At 37.3% G+C, this 17,106-nt stretch overlaps 1 protein-coding gene across 1 annotated transcript; it reads right to left on the reverse strand.

The window, feature by feature from the left end:
- Nucleotides 1-3,338: 3,338 nt before the first annotated feature.
- LOC141587808 (flavanone 3-dioxygenase 2-like) lies at nt 3,339-16,371 on the reverse strand. The gene is made up of 2 exons (XM_074409303.1): nt 15,703-16,371; nt 3,339-4,086 (listed from the first exon to the last, which is right to left on the reverse strand). Exons 1-2 carry the CDS (start codon nt 16,155-16,157, stop codon nt 3,498-3,500), a joined length of 1,044 nt encoding a protein of 347 aa, XP_074265404.1. The 5' UTR covers nt 16,158-16,371; the 3' UTR covers nt 3,339-3,497.
- Nucleotides 16,372-17,106: the final 735 nt, after the last annotated feature.

Consider the following 17,106-nt stretch of genomic DNA (forward strand, 5'->3'; position numbering starts at 1 on the left):
GGGAGGTGTGACAGTGGCAAGCTTAGCATATTTCGGGTTGGGCTTACGAATATCATTGGTGAGCCGGGTGACAACAGTACGTTGTGGTGGTGGTGGTGGGGGTGGACGGGTGGTTGGGCTGGAGTAATGGGAACAGAGGTGTTGGATGGTGGAACAGGGAATGTGGGAGGACTGTCGGGTTAGGGAGTTGAGGGAATTTCAGTGGTGGATGTGGAGTGGGAAGGAGGATTCTGGTCAGAGGAGTGTACAGGAGAGACGGGTGGGGTGGGTGGAGTTACCACTGTCGTGGTGGTGGGGATTGTAGTGGTGATGGGGGATGTGTCTTCAGGGGGAACGGGAATAATGGTATGAAACCAGTCAAGGGGATTGGGAGTGGAAGAAGATGCAGTAGTAGCGGGTGTAAGGTGTGGATATAGGAACTCAATTTCTACAAATTTTACATGTCGGGACACATATAGCTTATTTGTGGTTGGATCAAGGCAATAATATCCACTTTGGGTTGGAGAGTAACCGACGAAAATGCAAGGTTGGGAACGAGGTTCCGGTTTGTGTCGTGTGTAGGGACGTGTAACAAAGACACCCAAAGCTACGTAGTTTGTCATAATTAGGAGGATGCCCGAAGAGAGCAAGGAAGGGTGAGTTGTTGTTGAGAGTAGCAGTCGGAAGACGATTAATAAGATAAGTGGTTGTGGTAAAGGCGTGAGGCCAGAAATCCGTAGGTAAATGAGCATGAGTAAGGAGTGTGAGTCCGGTTTCGACGATGTGTCGATGTCTACGTTCAGCATACCCATTTAATTCCGGAGTGTGAGGTGGGGTGGTGAGATGACAAATACCATTGCCAGCTAGAGTGTGAGCCATTTTGATATATTTGCCACCGTTGTCAGAGTAAATTTGTAAAATAGGACGCTTGAAGTATTTTTCGACAAGCTTGCGAAAACGAATGAAAATTGCAGTGGAATCAGATTTGTTTTTCATAGGATAAAGCCAGACAAACTTGGTGTGATGATCAACAAAAATGATGTAATATTTAAAATTATCATAAGATAGTACTGGTGATGTCCAAACATCGCTAAACAATAGCTCGAGTGGAGCGGTAGTAGAAATAGTAGATTTAGAAAAAACTAGCTTGTGACTCTTATTAATGTCACAAGAGTTACAAGAAGAGAAAGCTTTATTCGAAGACTTTAAATGAAAATTACGACTTAAGAAATTAAAGATATTCGCCGAGGGATGTCCAAGACGATGGTGCCAATTGAAGGTGGAGGAGACGTGGTTGTGATGGACGGCACTGACAGTGGGATGCCACTCATAAACGCCTCCATTAGACCTTCCGTGGAGGAGAATTTGACCTGTGTCCCGATCCTTAAGAAGAAAAGACGAGTTAGTGAAGACGAAAAAGGAGTTGTTGTCGGTGCATAATTGAGAAACAGAGAGGATATTACGAGAAATACGAAGGACACAAAGAACATTGTTAAATTGTAAAGAAGTAGTAGAGTTGAGTTTTAAGGAGAACGAACCAATATGAGTAATATCAAGGGCAGAGCCGTCTCCAATGAGAAGTTCATCGCTTCCATCATAGGGAGCATGGAGAGCGAGGTTAGCGAGATCATTAGTTACGTGCTGTGTAGCACCACTGTCAAGTAGAAACGGGTCAGAAGATGTAGAGGGACGATTGGTGGTGGCAATATGAGCTTGATGGCATGGTGGGTAACGAGAGCTAAGGGCAGCAGAGGACGGGAATACCACATCAGGATAGTCACGTTTAAACTTGTAGCATGAGGAAATAATGTGACCTGTGGCACGACAATACTGACACTTGCCTTTGAAGGGTGTCTCAGTGCGAGTGTCAGGTTGGGATTTGGGTTGTGGTGAGGAAGCAGGAGCAGGAGTGTTGGTGCGGTTGGGCGAGGCATAGGAGCGGTTGGTGTAGGGACGGTAGGATGCAGCATTGACAGTAGCAGGGAAGAGTTGAGGTGGGGTTTGGGTTTTCAATTTTAGTTCAAAATTGATTAATTTTTCGTGTAACGCATCAAAAGAAATAGGTTCATCACGAGCATTAACGGCATCAATGATGTGTTTGTAGAGGGTTTGGTCAAGGCCTTTCAAAACTTTATCAATGATGTCCTCAGGGTCTAATGATTTACCGAGGATAGCTAGTTGGTCAGTGCAAGAACGGATGGAGTTCATATAGTCTGAGACGGTTTGGTTATCTTTAGAAAGAGAGTGAAAGCGATCTTTTACCTGAAGAATATGACCGCGGGATGGATTGACATAGGTGGAAGAGAGAATTGTCCATGCTTCACGCGAGGTAGTTGCTCTCATAACAAGAGATTGAACGGTTGCAGGTAGAGTGCCAAGAAGAGCACCTTTGATGAGGTGGTCCTGGCGTAGCCAGGTTGCGTATTTGAGGTTTGAAATGGTAGCAGCCTTGTCATCCGTGGAGGTTGTGATGGTGGCAGTAGGACACGGATGTGTGCCATCAAGGAATTTGAGGAGATCGTACCCAATGAGGAACGACTCGATTTGGGTTTTCCATTGTTGATATGTGAGTGGGGTGAACTTGTCAACCATGGAAAGATTAACAAGAAGGAGAGGAGCAGACGGCTCAGTGGAGTTAGGAATTGTTTGAGCGGAAGACATTGTTGGTGTTTTTAGGGTTAGGATCGTTCCTAAGCTGATACCATGTAAGATATTGAAAGGTTATAATTATATTAAGTGAATAACAATAGATACAAGAGACGTTTATATACTCGATACAAACTTGGAGAATAAGAAAGGCTAATTACATAAATACCTAAAAGAGCATAAGGATTGACAAGGTAATTAAGGAAAGACAAATAATACAAACTATAGCTACGAATATATACGAAATATTTACGAGATATTTCTAACAAACTGAACATATATGAGCAAATTATAGAAAAATGGGTATTAATTAAGCTTCATTTTTCAAAAAAAAAAGAAGCTTAATTTGACTTGATAGACATTTGCAACGTGAAATTTGACATTTATAGAAACACAAACACTTATTTTAATAGTAATATTGTTATTAACTTATTATCTTTTGTATTTTTTTTGTATTGTTATTATGTTTTGTAACGTGAAATATTGTTGTTATTATCTTTTGTATTTTTTTAGTATAATATTAATCGGAAGTTTTTAAAACTTGGACTCTCCGTAATCGCTCGAAAAAAACTTCCTTTATTAATATAGATAGATAGATAGATAGATATAGATTGGTCTATTATCATGGAATGCACGGATTGTTCAACTAATAATAATAACAAAACTTTTTTTTTATTAATTTGGTTAAGAAATGCAAAATTACTGATACATGCTAATATAGCTGCTAATTCATGAGAGATGATATTCATAACCTGAGTTCAAATTCGCTCTTATAACTCCCTTTAAAAAAAAAAAAAAAAAAAAAAAAATTATCGTTGTACAACATAATAGTATCACTGGTTAGAGCACACTTATTTTCAATTTGGTAAACATCATTTATTTACTCCAGAGTCAATTTTGAAGAATTCTTTGACCATCCTTCTTTTCCCCTCTTGATTACGGTACTCTCGCATAAACTCGTCAATAGTATAGTTCCGATATTTTGGTGGGTTATTTTCGTCCAACAACTCCTGAATTGGACCAACAAAGCCATGCTCTTCAGGCCCAATAAAAACAGCAAATGATGTCCGTTTCTTAGTATCATTAGTCACAGCCCTATGTTGAACACTCTTGTACTTGTCATTGCTTAGGACTTGCAATTGATCAGCCACATTAACAATAAGTGCACCTGGTACCGGATCAATTTCGAACCATTTTTCAGCCTTAAGAACTTGAAGCCCAGTGACTCCTTCGTCGGCTAGAAGAATGGTTAGGATGTTGATGTCGGTGTGGTCTCGTAAGCCTAAGGTAAGATCCGGGTTTGGACATGGAGGGTAGTAGTTTGCTTGTGCCGTACGTTTAGGGTTTTCTCCTAACCTCCTTTGTAGGTAATCTTCGTCTAATCCAAGTGATTGGGAAATTAAGCTCAACAGTTGAGTTATCAATGATGCCACCTCTTTAATATAAGTTGCAACAACTTTCCTGTGATGAAAATGGTAAGGTGATTAATTAATTTCACTTAAAAGTATTTAGATAATGAAATTACAACGAAAGGGCTACACTTACACAATGGGTATTGATTTTTCATACACAACCAAATAGAATATGACATGTGGCATTCTTGTTTTAAATTGAAGTGGTTTGATTAGAGTTAGGTTAGTCATTTTATTTGTGTAGTTAGCTTGTTACCTTAATCTAGTTAACTTTATTTAAGAAAGATTATATTTCTTAATTATTATATTTTTATTTAAATAAAAGTGACGTGGAAAGTGTGGATGGCACGGGCCAGAAGCAGGCTGTGTTGGAAAGTCTGGCTCAAGCCTGGCCCTTAAAAAGGGGCGGTGTGTGCTAGGTTGGGCCAAGCTCCATTATGTCGCTAATTTCTTTTTCCGTCAAAATAAATTTGGGCGAGAAAATTCACATCTGTTGCAAAATATTCTGTCGTGTTTCACTATGTTTTCACGGACATCCGGCCAAGATAGTGTGGACGGGGCAGGCCAGCAGCAGGCTGAGTTTGGAAAGTGTATTTGGACACACCTTCAAATGGAATCAAGTTGAATGTTAAGATGAATGGTGTGTGTTGGTTTTATGGTAGAACTTGGTGGCAAATTAGTTGAATTGGGGGCGAATGATGTTCTTTTGACGAGGATTGAGATGTCGAAAGAGATTGATTATAAAATGTTTTGGTTGGGAAATAAGAATGAGTTATAATCAAGGGTTAAATTGATAACGTATACCTAATCTAACACCATTTTTTAAAACTTATACCTAAGATAATTTTCTTTTAAAACTTATATCTAGAATCCTATTTCTTTCAAACTCAATACTAAATCTTCCAAAAAGACAAAAACAAAAGACCGACTTGCCCTTACTAATTAATTCATCCACTATTTCTTCACCATATAACCCAATATCCCCACCTTTATAACAATCACTATGTAACCCCCTTCTTACCTACCAGTACCACCACCATTGCCATCACCGGCAGCTTATATTTGTTCTCCCGCTAGCGACCCGTTTTAGCTCTTAAACCCGTCGAATACACCCATATACATATTTGTCAACTCTATTGCCGCCTACCCGTTCTCAACAACAACACAATTAACACTTTCCCCTAAATCCCTTCTCCTGTCTTCCCCTCTTCCTATCAAGTGTCACCCACACAATCACACCACCAACAAAAAAATGAAGCACGTTTTCAAGAAATCCACAAAAATCATGACCCTAATCGCGCTCAACTCAACGGAACATATAGAAGGATATTATACGATATTATGTGGTATCGTAATAATATTATACGGTATCGTAATAACATCGTATCTTTGATTATTATGGAGAAAATATATTCTTTGTATATTGTAATTAGGGAAGATAATATTGTATGCAGTGTATATAAGCATAATATTGTATCACGTTTTCATATCATCAAATAATACACATAATTTCTCTTCTCTGTTTTCTTCCTTTTTGTTCTCAATGTTTCTTCATGGCATCTGAGCATTTAAGATCCTGAGCAAACACTTCCGCACAATTAACAAATTCATTTTTTTTTCTTTTCAAACAATGACGGGGGTGATGGAAGTAAAGGAGGCGATGTTAAGAAAGGAAACGGAGGCAAGACAATTGATCACATTGCCCTGACATTGCCATTGTACCTTCACCCATCCGAAAGTCTGAATTTATCGCTGACGCAGATAATCTTCAATGGCGAGAACTATGATCTATGGGCAGATGCAGTCCGGAACGGTCTCGACACCAAAAACAAATTGGGGTTCGTCGAGGGAGTTGTGAAGAAACAGACAGTCCAAGATGGAGAAGAAGAAAGCCTTGAAGCGGTTGCGTGGCGTCAATGTAACGCCATGGTAAAGGCGTGGTTAAGAAACGTAATTGAACAAAGACTACACACAAGTATCACATTCTCCGGAACAGTGGTGGAGATTTGGAAGGAATTAAAGGAGCGATATTCTTCTGGTAATGCACCTCGTGTACACTAGTTGAAAAGTGAATTGAGCGAATGGAAGTAGGCAAAAAATCAGTCGATTGTGGAATATTACACTCGGCTAAAGGCAATTTGGGACGAACTAGGAAATTATAGCCTTGTTTCCCAATGCACTTGTGGAGCCGCTGCAGCCCTAACAAAGGAACGGGAGGAAGAGAAAGTCCACCAGTTTCTTATGGGACTCGACTCAAGCCTCTATGGAAATATCCGTACAAACTTGTTGATGGAAGATGACATTACATCTCTTAGGAGAGCATATGCCATTGTTTTAAGGGAAGAAAGGCATAGAGCCGTGACAAAGCCAAAACAAGAACTTATTGAAGCAGCAACGGCGGTACGAACAGCCATTAGAGAAGGCAGAGGACGCGGCTCGAATAAAGAAACTGGAGAAGCAGACCCTATTCGATGCAGCCATTGCAACAAGTTTTACCATACGGAGGAGAAATGTTGGGAGAAATACCCAGAGAAATTCCCAGGAAGAGGTAGAGGTCGCGGAAGACGAGGAGGTCGTGGCTATGGTTGAGGAGGCAGAGTACAAGGAAATACGTTCCAGGTAGCCAATGTAGCGACAACAAGCGAGACGGAAACGCATAAGCAGGCCTTCACGCCAGAAGAAATGACCCAGTTATGCACTTTGCTGTCGGGTAAATCGTAAGGTAGTCAAAAGCTTAGAGGTAATGAAAATAAATTTGTTGGTACTTGGCTATTAGATAGCGGTGCATCGCACCATATGACGGGACAACAAATGTTACTTAAAAACGCAAGAAAAGAAGCAGTTTCCACTGTCTCGTTGCCCAATGGAACGAATATAATGACAGAGGAACATAGTGAAATTGTTTTACAGGACAATATTGTTCTAAAGGATGTATTATTTGTCCCGGGATTGAATTGTAATTTAATATCGATTCAACAATTAATAGAGGAAAATAATTGTATTGTGACATTTTATCCTACCTATTGTGTTATACAGGACCAGTCTACGAGGATGACGATTGGACGGGGTGAGCACAAGGATGGGGTTTATTATCTGAAGTGTAATCGAGAAGTCGTTGCGAGGACTCAAGCAAGTAGCAGCGTTCGACTTTGGCACAGAAGACTTGGCCATCCGTCACATCGTATTTCATCTTCCTTTTTCTAATTTAGTTGGCTGTAGTTTAATTTGTAATTCAAGTGACATTTGTGACCCATGTTGTCGCGCTAAGTAAACTCGGTCCGTTTTTAAATTGAATAATAAGAAAAGTGTTGATTTGTTTGCTTAATTCATTGCGATATTTGGGGTAAATAGCACAACGAGTAGCTTGACGAGTGCCCACTATTTTCTCACCATAGTAGATGACTATAGTAGGGGAGTGTGGGTGTACCTTATGAAAGATAGAGGGGAAGTAAGCCAACTAATAAAGAATTTATGTCAAATGACCATAACACAATTTGGTAAGCAAGTCAAAGTCATCCAAAGTGATGATAATGGAACTGAGTATCTTTCGGGAACAATGAAAGAATATTACGGTGATCATGGAATTATTTTTCAAACAAGCAATATAGACACTCCACAACAAAATGGAAGGGTAGAGCGGAAGCATCGACACATCTTAGAAAAAGCTAGAGCTCTTCTTTTTCAAGCCGACTTACCCATAAAATTTTGGGGGGAATGTGTACTCACCGCAGCCTTTTTAATTAACCGTACTCCAACTCGCATTCTAGATGGTCTCACTCCCTATGAATTGTTATATGGCAAAAAGCCTTCTTTTGATGATGTTCGGGTTTTTGGTTGACTTTGTTACGCACACAATAAAGATAAACCAAAATATAAGTTCAAAGAGCGAGGGAAGCGTTGCATATTTATTGGGTATCCTCATAGTAAGAAGGGTTGGAAAGTCTATGACCTTACTCGTCAAACTCTCATTGAGTCACGAGATGTCATTTTCTATGAGCATATTTTTCCTTTGGCTACTATTAGTGAAAATAAAAATGCACAAAACAATAACCAACGGTCAGAAGGTGAGCAAACTATGACATTTGATGATGACCCAATAATAGAACAAAGAGATGTACTTGAGGACAGGGGGAGTGACGACGTGCCTAGTGAAATGGAAAATGAGAATGAGAACGGCGAGGAAACCTAAATGGTTGCAGAACAGATTATCGAGGAGACAACAACAGGACGTGGAGCACGGGAAAAATCTGAACCTTATTGGAAAAAGGACTATGTATGCAAATCAACAAGAATAATAAACCCCACGCATCAAGCTCACTCGAACCAATCGTCTATCCCAAAGAAAGGTACTCGTTTTCCAATAACAAATTATGTCACAAACAATTGTTTTTCTAATTCTCACAGATGTTTCCTAGCCTCTATTGATGCAATTAAGGAACCCAGAAATTATTTGGAAGCGGTACAACAGTTCGAATGGAGGCAAGCGATGGCGAGAGAAATCGATGCTCTTGAAACCAATGGGACATGGCGTGTTATAGACCTGCCGAAGGGAAAGCGAGCAATTGGTTGTAAATGGGTATTTAAAGTAAAGTACAAGGCGGATGACACTGTAGAGCGATACAAAGCAAGGTTGGTGGCACAAGGATTCACACAGGTGGAAGGGGTCGATTATCATGAAACATTCGCGCCGGTTGCAAAAATGACAAGTGTACGATGTCTTCTAGCAGTAGCGGTGCACAAAGGATGGTCGATAGCTCAATTAGACGTGAATAATGCATTTTTTCATGGGGACTTGGATGAAGAAGTATATATGCGTTTGCCACAAGGATTCGAATCAAATGGGTCGAACAAGGTATGTAAATTTTTGAAGTCATTGTATGGCTTAAAGCAGGCTTCGCGAAATTGGTTTGCTAAATTGGTCGATTCATTAAAGAAGTATGCTTTTGTTCAGTCTCTTGCCGATTATTCATTATTTACCTATAACCACAATGGCATTTTTCTTGGAGTATTGGTTTATGTGGATGACATGATCATCGTCAGTGACGACAATGAAGCTTACACGCGTCTCAAAATTTTTCTTGACAAAAGTTTCGGGATCAAGGACCTTGGTCGCCTCAGGTATTTTTTGGCATTGAAGTAGCGTCTGGACCGCGAGGATTATTTCTCAGTCAATGTAAATATGCCACCGAAATAGTGAAAGACGGAGGCATGGAAGGAGCGAAACCCATTGGCACTCTTATTCAGCCAAATCACAATTTGGCCATGGTTGATGGGTACCTCCTCAAGGACCCTATGAAATATAGAAGGATAGTAGGTCGTCTTATTTATTTAACGATCACGATATTTTATCACAATGCTCCACGGAAGGAACATATGGACGATGTGTTACGATCCCTACGGTACATCAAGGGCACGCTGGGTGTCCGTTATCGCGCCGATCGCTGACAGTTATGCTGGGTGTCCGTTATCGCGTCGATCGTTGACAGGGTATTTTGTATCATTGGGAACTGCACCCATATCGTGGAAGGCAAAGAAACAAGAAACTGTAGCAAAGTCGATGGCAGAGGCCGAATACCGCACGATGGGGGCTGTCACGAGTGAATTGATTTGGTTGAAGTCTTTCCTTTAATCTCTTGGTGTTGATCACTTACAGCCGATGAACATTTATTGTGATAATCAAGTTGCATTACATATCGCCAAAAATCCCGTCTTTCACGATCGTACCAAGCATATTGAAATAGATTGTCATTTTATCCGTCACCATTTACTAGCTCGGACGATCTCTACGTCACATGTACGAAGTAATAAAGAGCAAATAGCGGACCTATTTACCAAAGCACTTGGAAGGGATGCGTTCGATTATTTGCAAGTCAAGTTGGGCATTGGTTTACCCAGTGCTCCAACTTGAGGGGGAGTATAGAAGGATATTATATGATATTATGTGGTATCGTAATAATATTATACGGTATCATAATAACATCGTATCTTTGATTATTATGGAGAAAATATATTCTTTGTATATTATAATTAGGGAAGATAATATTGTATGCATTGTATATAAGCATAACATTGTATCACGTTTTCATATCATCAAATAATACACACAATTTCTCTTCTCTGTTTTCTTCCTTTTTGTTCTCAATATTTCTTCAGAACACTAATTTCACCCTCCACATCGTCATCCTCATCATCATTGACATCGACATCGACTCCGACTCCAACTCCCACATTGCGCAGTCCTAATCATGTCATTCTTATCAATCGAATTCGAGTTATCCGGGGATTGCTGCGGCGGGGGTTAAAGAGTGGGGGATGGGATTTTGTTCGAGTTCTTAAATCATGTCACTTATTCATTTTTTTTATTATTATTATTATTAAGACCGTTGTGGGGGCGGCAACGGCGCCGGGGCAGGTGCCGATTGAAGAGAAGGTGGTTTGTGGTGATACAGTGGGGTATATAAGGTGGATGTTGGGGTTAGTGGATTGATGGGGTGGAGAAAGGATAAGTGAGTTAACTAGAAAGGGTAAAATGGTCAATTTAAGTCATTTTTTGAGATTGGTATTAAATTTGAAAGAAAATAGGATTTTAGGTATAAATTTTAAAAGAAAGTTATCTTCGTTATTAGTTTTGAAAAATGGTATTAAAGTTGGTATAATTTATCAATTTATCTTATAATCAATGTTAAATTTTACCTTTCCTTATTTAAATTTAATGTCAAATACTTTTACAAAAATAAAATTGGACGTTTATAACTATAAAAAATATACTCCTTCTGTCTCAATGAAATGTTTACATATACTTTATATACAAAGATCAAGGTAAAAATAAAGAGGAGAATTGCTTTCAATATTATTAAAAGATAAAGTAGAGAGTAAAACATACTAAAAAAAAGGTGCAAACTATTAACGGAAACATTCCAAAAGAAAGGTGTAAACGATTGACCGAGACAGAGAAAGTATATTTTATTAAATTTAAATAACGTGTCCTATGTTCTAAATTTCATAAAATACTGTCATTTTACAAAAAACTTTCACATTACTTTTACACATTACTAAATGCGATATATAGTTTGACCACAATTTTCAACATCTATATATAAATATTTTTTTTTTTTTTTGAAAAATTTTTGTTATGAAATTTTTGTTTATAAAAATGTATATATATTATTATTATTAAGTCGTACTGATTTATAATTTTTAACCTATTTGTTTTTAAAATTTTAAGCATAACAAGAGGAGGGATACCAATTTCAGGGCCGACACTATAGGGTATTTGGATTGACAAATAAAAAGGGCTCAAGTTTAGAAGGGGAACATTAGGATCAAATAAAATTTACTACATGTAAAAATCAAGATAAGATAAGTAGTCTAGTCGTTTTGCATCTTGCCAAATAATAAGAGGTCTTGTGTTCTATTTCTCTTGGCTTCTTTTCACCCTTTCTATAATTTTTTTTTTTAGAATTTAGATTGGCCCATTTCTATATTTTATTATTGGAATTCACTACATTGATAGCACATCCATTTAATTCTTTACTTATATTTTAGTGGGTCAATTGAATTTAAATATACAGTAACTCTCCTATAGGACCGTCCTATAGCATAGGACTGGCCATAGGAGAAAAGTCTAAGCAAAAATATTGATATATTAAGTTTTTAATTTTATTTGGATAACTTTATAATGAAAACTAACATATTTAAATATGTAAGTTATTAATTTAAAATATTAGGTTATTAAATAAAAGAATTATTTCATACTTTTATTAAGTAATTTTGTTGGGTCTTATGTTATTGGGTTAGTCTTACTTAAATATTGGTCTTATAAAATAATTTGTGTTAGATATAATATTTTCCATGCTTCTGAGATTTTGTGCGAATTGTGTTCATCATGGCATAATTTGTCAAAATTATACATTCATTGGACTCAGGGACAAAGCTCGGACAAAATTTCACTCGGGGCCGAAAATTTTATTACGTCCATTTTAAAATCGCCTTCATATGAAGACTATAAAGGCTTTATAGAATAAAATATACTCTTCTGTAGGTGTATTTATTGATGGTTCGTTTGCTCCTTTGTCGAAGTTTTACCATGTTTCCTTTTGAAAACCTCAATTACCGTAGGAGTTTTCATTATAACTATTAAAAAAAATACAAAATTCCTATTTAAGACGGCACTATCCGTCTTAACCTTTGGGTAATGAAACAAAAGAGTAATAATGCATAGGGAGTAATAAAAATACAAGATATCTGTCCATATGTACGCAATGGGTCTATATTTAACCCGTCTTAATCTTAAGACGTATGCTTCCATCTTTAAAAAAAGGGTTTTTCTATAAGGTAACCCCCAATTTTTTCGATTTCTATAAGGTAACCCTCTGTTTAATTAAACTTCCAATAGTAACCTTGTACTCTATATAAACTAATGAGCATGACCTCAACTTTGCAATCCGTCAAATTTGACTGTTAACTTGGTTAGTGGCTGTTAAACTTGGTGACAAACTTTTTGGCTTCTTATTTGGCAATTTCCTGTACATCAATTTTCCTGCATTTCTGTTATTCCTCCTTCCTCCTTTTAAATTCCCTCCACTATAATTGTAATACATCAATTTTTTTTTCTATTTTTCCCCAAACAGACAACAAAGATGAAAGCCATCTTTCTTCTTTAACATGATTAATGACTGCATTTTTCGGCAGCCTGTGACGGCTTTTTTTGCTGCCCTGAATGAGATTTTTATCGTTGGTGTTAGTTTCTTGTGAGATTAACTAGATTTCGGAATCTAATTATGATTGGTATCTTTCGAAAAATGCTGAATTGGTTGATTATAGAAGCATACACAATGTTCTCGGTCCTTTGGTTTGAATCTGAGCAAAATGGGGTTACGGTTGTATTAGTTGGAGGGATAAATGTGGTAGCATTGTAGGTTGTTAGTTTTGTGGGAAATTGTTGTTTGATGCTTGGGAGTAGGGATGTCAATGGGGCGAGGTGGGTGCGGAGGAGGGGTAACCCGCACCCGCCCCGCGAGTCTATAATGCGTACCCACACCCGCCCCGCGACCCGCGGCGGGTTGAACTTTTCAAACCCGTCCCCGCCCCACGGGGACCCGTTGACCCGCCAAATTACCTATCTCCTCATAAACAATTTTTAAAAATATAAATCTAAAATCTAAAATATACTAGTCGTACTACTTATACAAATAAGTTTTCGCAAAATATACATTCAATGAACTAGTACACAAGTTTTTCAAACCATGAAAGAGCTTTACAAACAATGAAACGCATGTCCAAAGTAAACAAAGCTACTTGATCAAATTAACAGAGCTCATTGTTCCCTCAAATCATCTAAAGCTCCATTAGCATTCTTACCAAGTATCATTGGTTTGGGCTTTTTATCCTCTTGTACGTTATAATTTTCTTTTATTATTATAGTATAATTACTACTACTTATTATAGGTGGGTTGGTGATTTGGAGATGAGTGAGGCGGGTATAAGCGGAGCAGGGACATGCGGAGCGGGGCGGGCGGGGTGGGTGTGGGGCGGGGTGGGTATGAGGCGGGTTTCATGTGATACCCATCCCCGCCCCACGACCCGCGATGAATGATACTTTTGAAACCCATCCCCGCCCCATGACCCGTCAAATTATTACCCGCGCCCACCCCAAGTGGGGCGGGTGCGGGGCGAGACCCGCCAAAACCCACCCCACTGACATCCCTACTTGGGAGGCTGGCTGGGAAATTTGAGTGAATGGCTTTTTATTACATCATGATGAAGAATGATCTTAATCAATTGACAACAACCAAAGGAAAGGTTGAATAACCAAATCACTGGTTGTATTAGTAAACAACTGTAGCATTAGAAAGTCGTTGGTTTTGAACTGAAGAATTACTTGGGTAAGATAATATTATTGACATATTATTTTCAAATTTTCATGGTTAACAGAAGGGAGGAGGAGTAAAAGAAATGGAGGAAAATTGATAAAAAAAAAAGGTCAATGTCACCAAGTTAACAGCCACATCATCAAGTTAACAGTCAAATTTGACGGATTGAAAAGTTAAGGTCATCCTCATTAGTTTATATAGAGTACATGGTTACTACTAGAAGTTTAATTAAATAGAGGGTTACCTTATAGAAATTAAAAAAAAAACGGAGGGTTACCTTATAGAAAACCCAAAAAAAAAATTGATGTATTACAATTAAAGTGGAAGGAATTTAAAAGGAGGAAGGAGGAATAACAGAAATGCAGGAAAATTGATGTACAGGAAATTGCCAAATAAGAAGCCAAAAAGTTTGTCACCAAGTTTAACAGCCACTAACCAAGTTAACAGTCAAATTTGACAGATTGCAAAGTTGAGGTCATGCTCATTAGTTTATATAGAGTAGAGGGTTACTATTGGAAGTTTAATTAAAGAGAGGGTTACCTTATAGAAATCGAAAAAATTGGGGGTTACCTTATAGAAAAACCCTTAAAAAAATATATAATGAAATAAGAAATCAAAAATAATTGAAAGTCAAAAAAATTAAAGCCACTTAAATTTGAGAAAACACATTACCCCTAAACATCTATCTACCCACCATACTTCTAAAATCTAAATCCAAATTCTTACTCCCATCTCTAACAATAATCTAATATGCAGCGAAGTGATATATTCACTAAGGTTAGTAATCCACTATGAATCTATGATTAATTAATTTTTCATCAATCGGTCTTAAACAATGAATTTGCAAACGTACTAATTTTTGGTATAACCTAAAAACAAATCTATCGATTGTTTTCAATCTAATTCAAAATTTCTACAGTAGAAATTACTTGTAAATGGTCTCCAAATTCCGAAGTATCGACTTTCTATCAACGCAAATCGGCACTGGATTGGAGACCACAATTTTTCTTTTATAATGGTTCTTTGTTTTATTTAGTTTGTTATCAGTCCGGTAATAAATTTAGCATAATAACAATTTATAATTTTTTTAGTACATAATATAGAAAGTTTTAAATTTTTAACTATGGTAATTATCCTGCAATTAATTTTTGAACAAAATTCACTTTGTTTCCATTTGTTATGCATGAATATGGAAAATAATCTGAAGGAGAATTTATTTTTAATTTTTTTCAAGTAAGTTTTTTATATATAGAAAGTTTTCCAAAATTCTGCCCGAGCCATGGCCTGCCTGGCCAGTGCTTCGTCTCTGATTGGACTCATTTAATAAAGCTAAATATCTAAATTTTGAAAGAATTTCGACCTTTTGCGATCTTTTTACAATAAAAGGGTTGAATTATATCAGGTACCCTACTTCCGATTCTCCAAGTTCAAAATCATTTTTTCTTCTAAATTTGTTAGGATTCTTCAACAACCAACTCATCTAGTTCAAAAATTTTTTGTGTCTCTTGTTTCGTTTATTGAATTATATTAGATAATGAGTACACCTGAATTCCTTAAACAAAATTTTTCAAAGAGATAGGGGCCTATTTTACAATTTTACCTAGGGTCTTAAAATGCTTAGGACCGACCCTAACCAATTTGTCCGTATTTCAATTGAAATATTTCAAAAAGAGCCTTCTCTTTATGATTGATATATACATGAGACAAAACAAGTCACAAAGATAGAACCACATTCCTCAAGATTTGACAAGATAGTATCAACTAAACCAAATCAAAAGTATATAGTGACATACCGATAAGAAGGTGGAATGGTAGGTAAATTTTGGACGAATCTAACATCAACCGGATGCCAAGTATGAAACAAAGCTTCACCCCACATGAATATCTTTTCCTTAGTTTTTTCATCCTTTATGTAATACTTGAATAGTTTACCATCTTCCATATGTGTTACTGACAGCATATCAACTTTGTCTTCGTAAGGCAAATGAAAAAACTCCGTAATAACCTCTAATACATTCTCGCACAAATCCTTTGGAATTCCATGATTAATAAGCTGAAAAAATCCATATTCTTCACACGCCCTTGATATATCATGGATTAGAACTTCATGATCATTGTTCATGTCTACAATCGGAATCGAGTCTAAGTGCGAAATGTTGGTTAGATTTGGCTTGTTTTCATCTGGGACGATAAACTTAGGTGTAATGGAAAGAGGGTTGGGATCATTTGCCCATTGAAAAGTTGTCATTTGATCAAATGTGAGCTTAAAGCAATTAATTAGGGTGATAATTATCTTGTATTAAAACGAGAAGGTATGCTATGAGCTTATGAGATCACATGATTATTAGACAGGAATATATATTAAGCAGAATAATTTATGGCATGTGATGTGTTGACTAACGCAAAGTATTTTGCATTATATTTTTTTCGTAGTGCACTGCCACTACGTGTGAATTGGGAAGTTCTTATTCCACGCCCGCCCCTACCTACGTGTAAAATGAGAAGTGTACTACTAATGCGAGTATGCGACACATAAAATTAAAGTGTTAGATTCACCTCATTTCCTCCTAATTTCCTCTTCGGAATGATTTAACCAAAAATAATAGAATACTCCGTAACAATCTTACCCACTAACTTAATTAAAACTGGAAATAATTTAATTTTGATCACTAGCTCCTTTAGACAATTGTGGAGAGAATAAAGGGGTTATTTGGTTGTCACTTAGAAAACATAGGTATTGGAAAATTCCATAATTTTGAAAAACATGGTTTGTTTAGTTGCCATAAATTTTGGAAAATGTAGGAATTAGAACTTACCAGGAACTTCCAATGCCTACATGATGTAGGAAGTTGCTTACCTACTCCCCATTTGGTCATTGGAAGTTCCTGTGGAATTTAATTCTACATGAGCAACCAAACACTTTTCCGAAATTCACCCGAATTGGATGAGGGAACTTAATTCCCATGAATTGTATTTTTCTAGGAAAATTAAGTTCCTTGATCAACCAAACAACCCCTAAGTCTTCTATAAAACGACATCATACGTTTTAAGCTTAAGACAAGTCAAATACACATTACTTTTGTATAAAAGTAGTTAAATTTGACCCGTTTTAAAAGCTTAAGAAAAACAGTGTCGTCTTAATTGAGAATTAGGAAAATGCACGCGGTGCCTTTGAAGTTTCGAATTTTGCCCGAAAT

This window comes from Silene latifolia, chromosome 1 (genome assembly GCF_048544455.1).
Source record: "Silene latifolia isolate original U9 population chromosome 1, ASM4854445v1, whole genome shotgun sequence".
NCBI lineage: Eukaryota > Viridiplantae > Streptophyta > Magnoliopsida > Caryophyllales > Caryophyllaceae > Silene > Silene latifolia.

Excerpts from the sequence above, each read along its gene's own strand:
- LOC141587808 (XM_074409303.1), bottom strand. The coding sequence starts at position 16,157 with ATGACAACTTTTCAATGGGCAAATGATCCCAACCCTCTTTCCATTACA. Across the intron at positions 4,087-15,702 it reads ACCATTCCACCTTCTTATCG|GAAAGTTGTTGCAACTTATA; the intron begins GTATGTCACTAT and ends TTTTCATCACAG.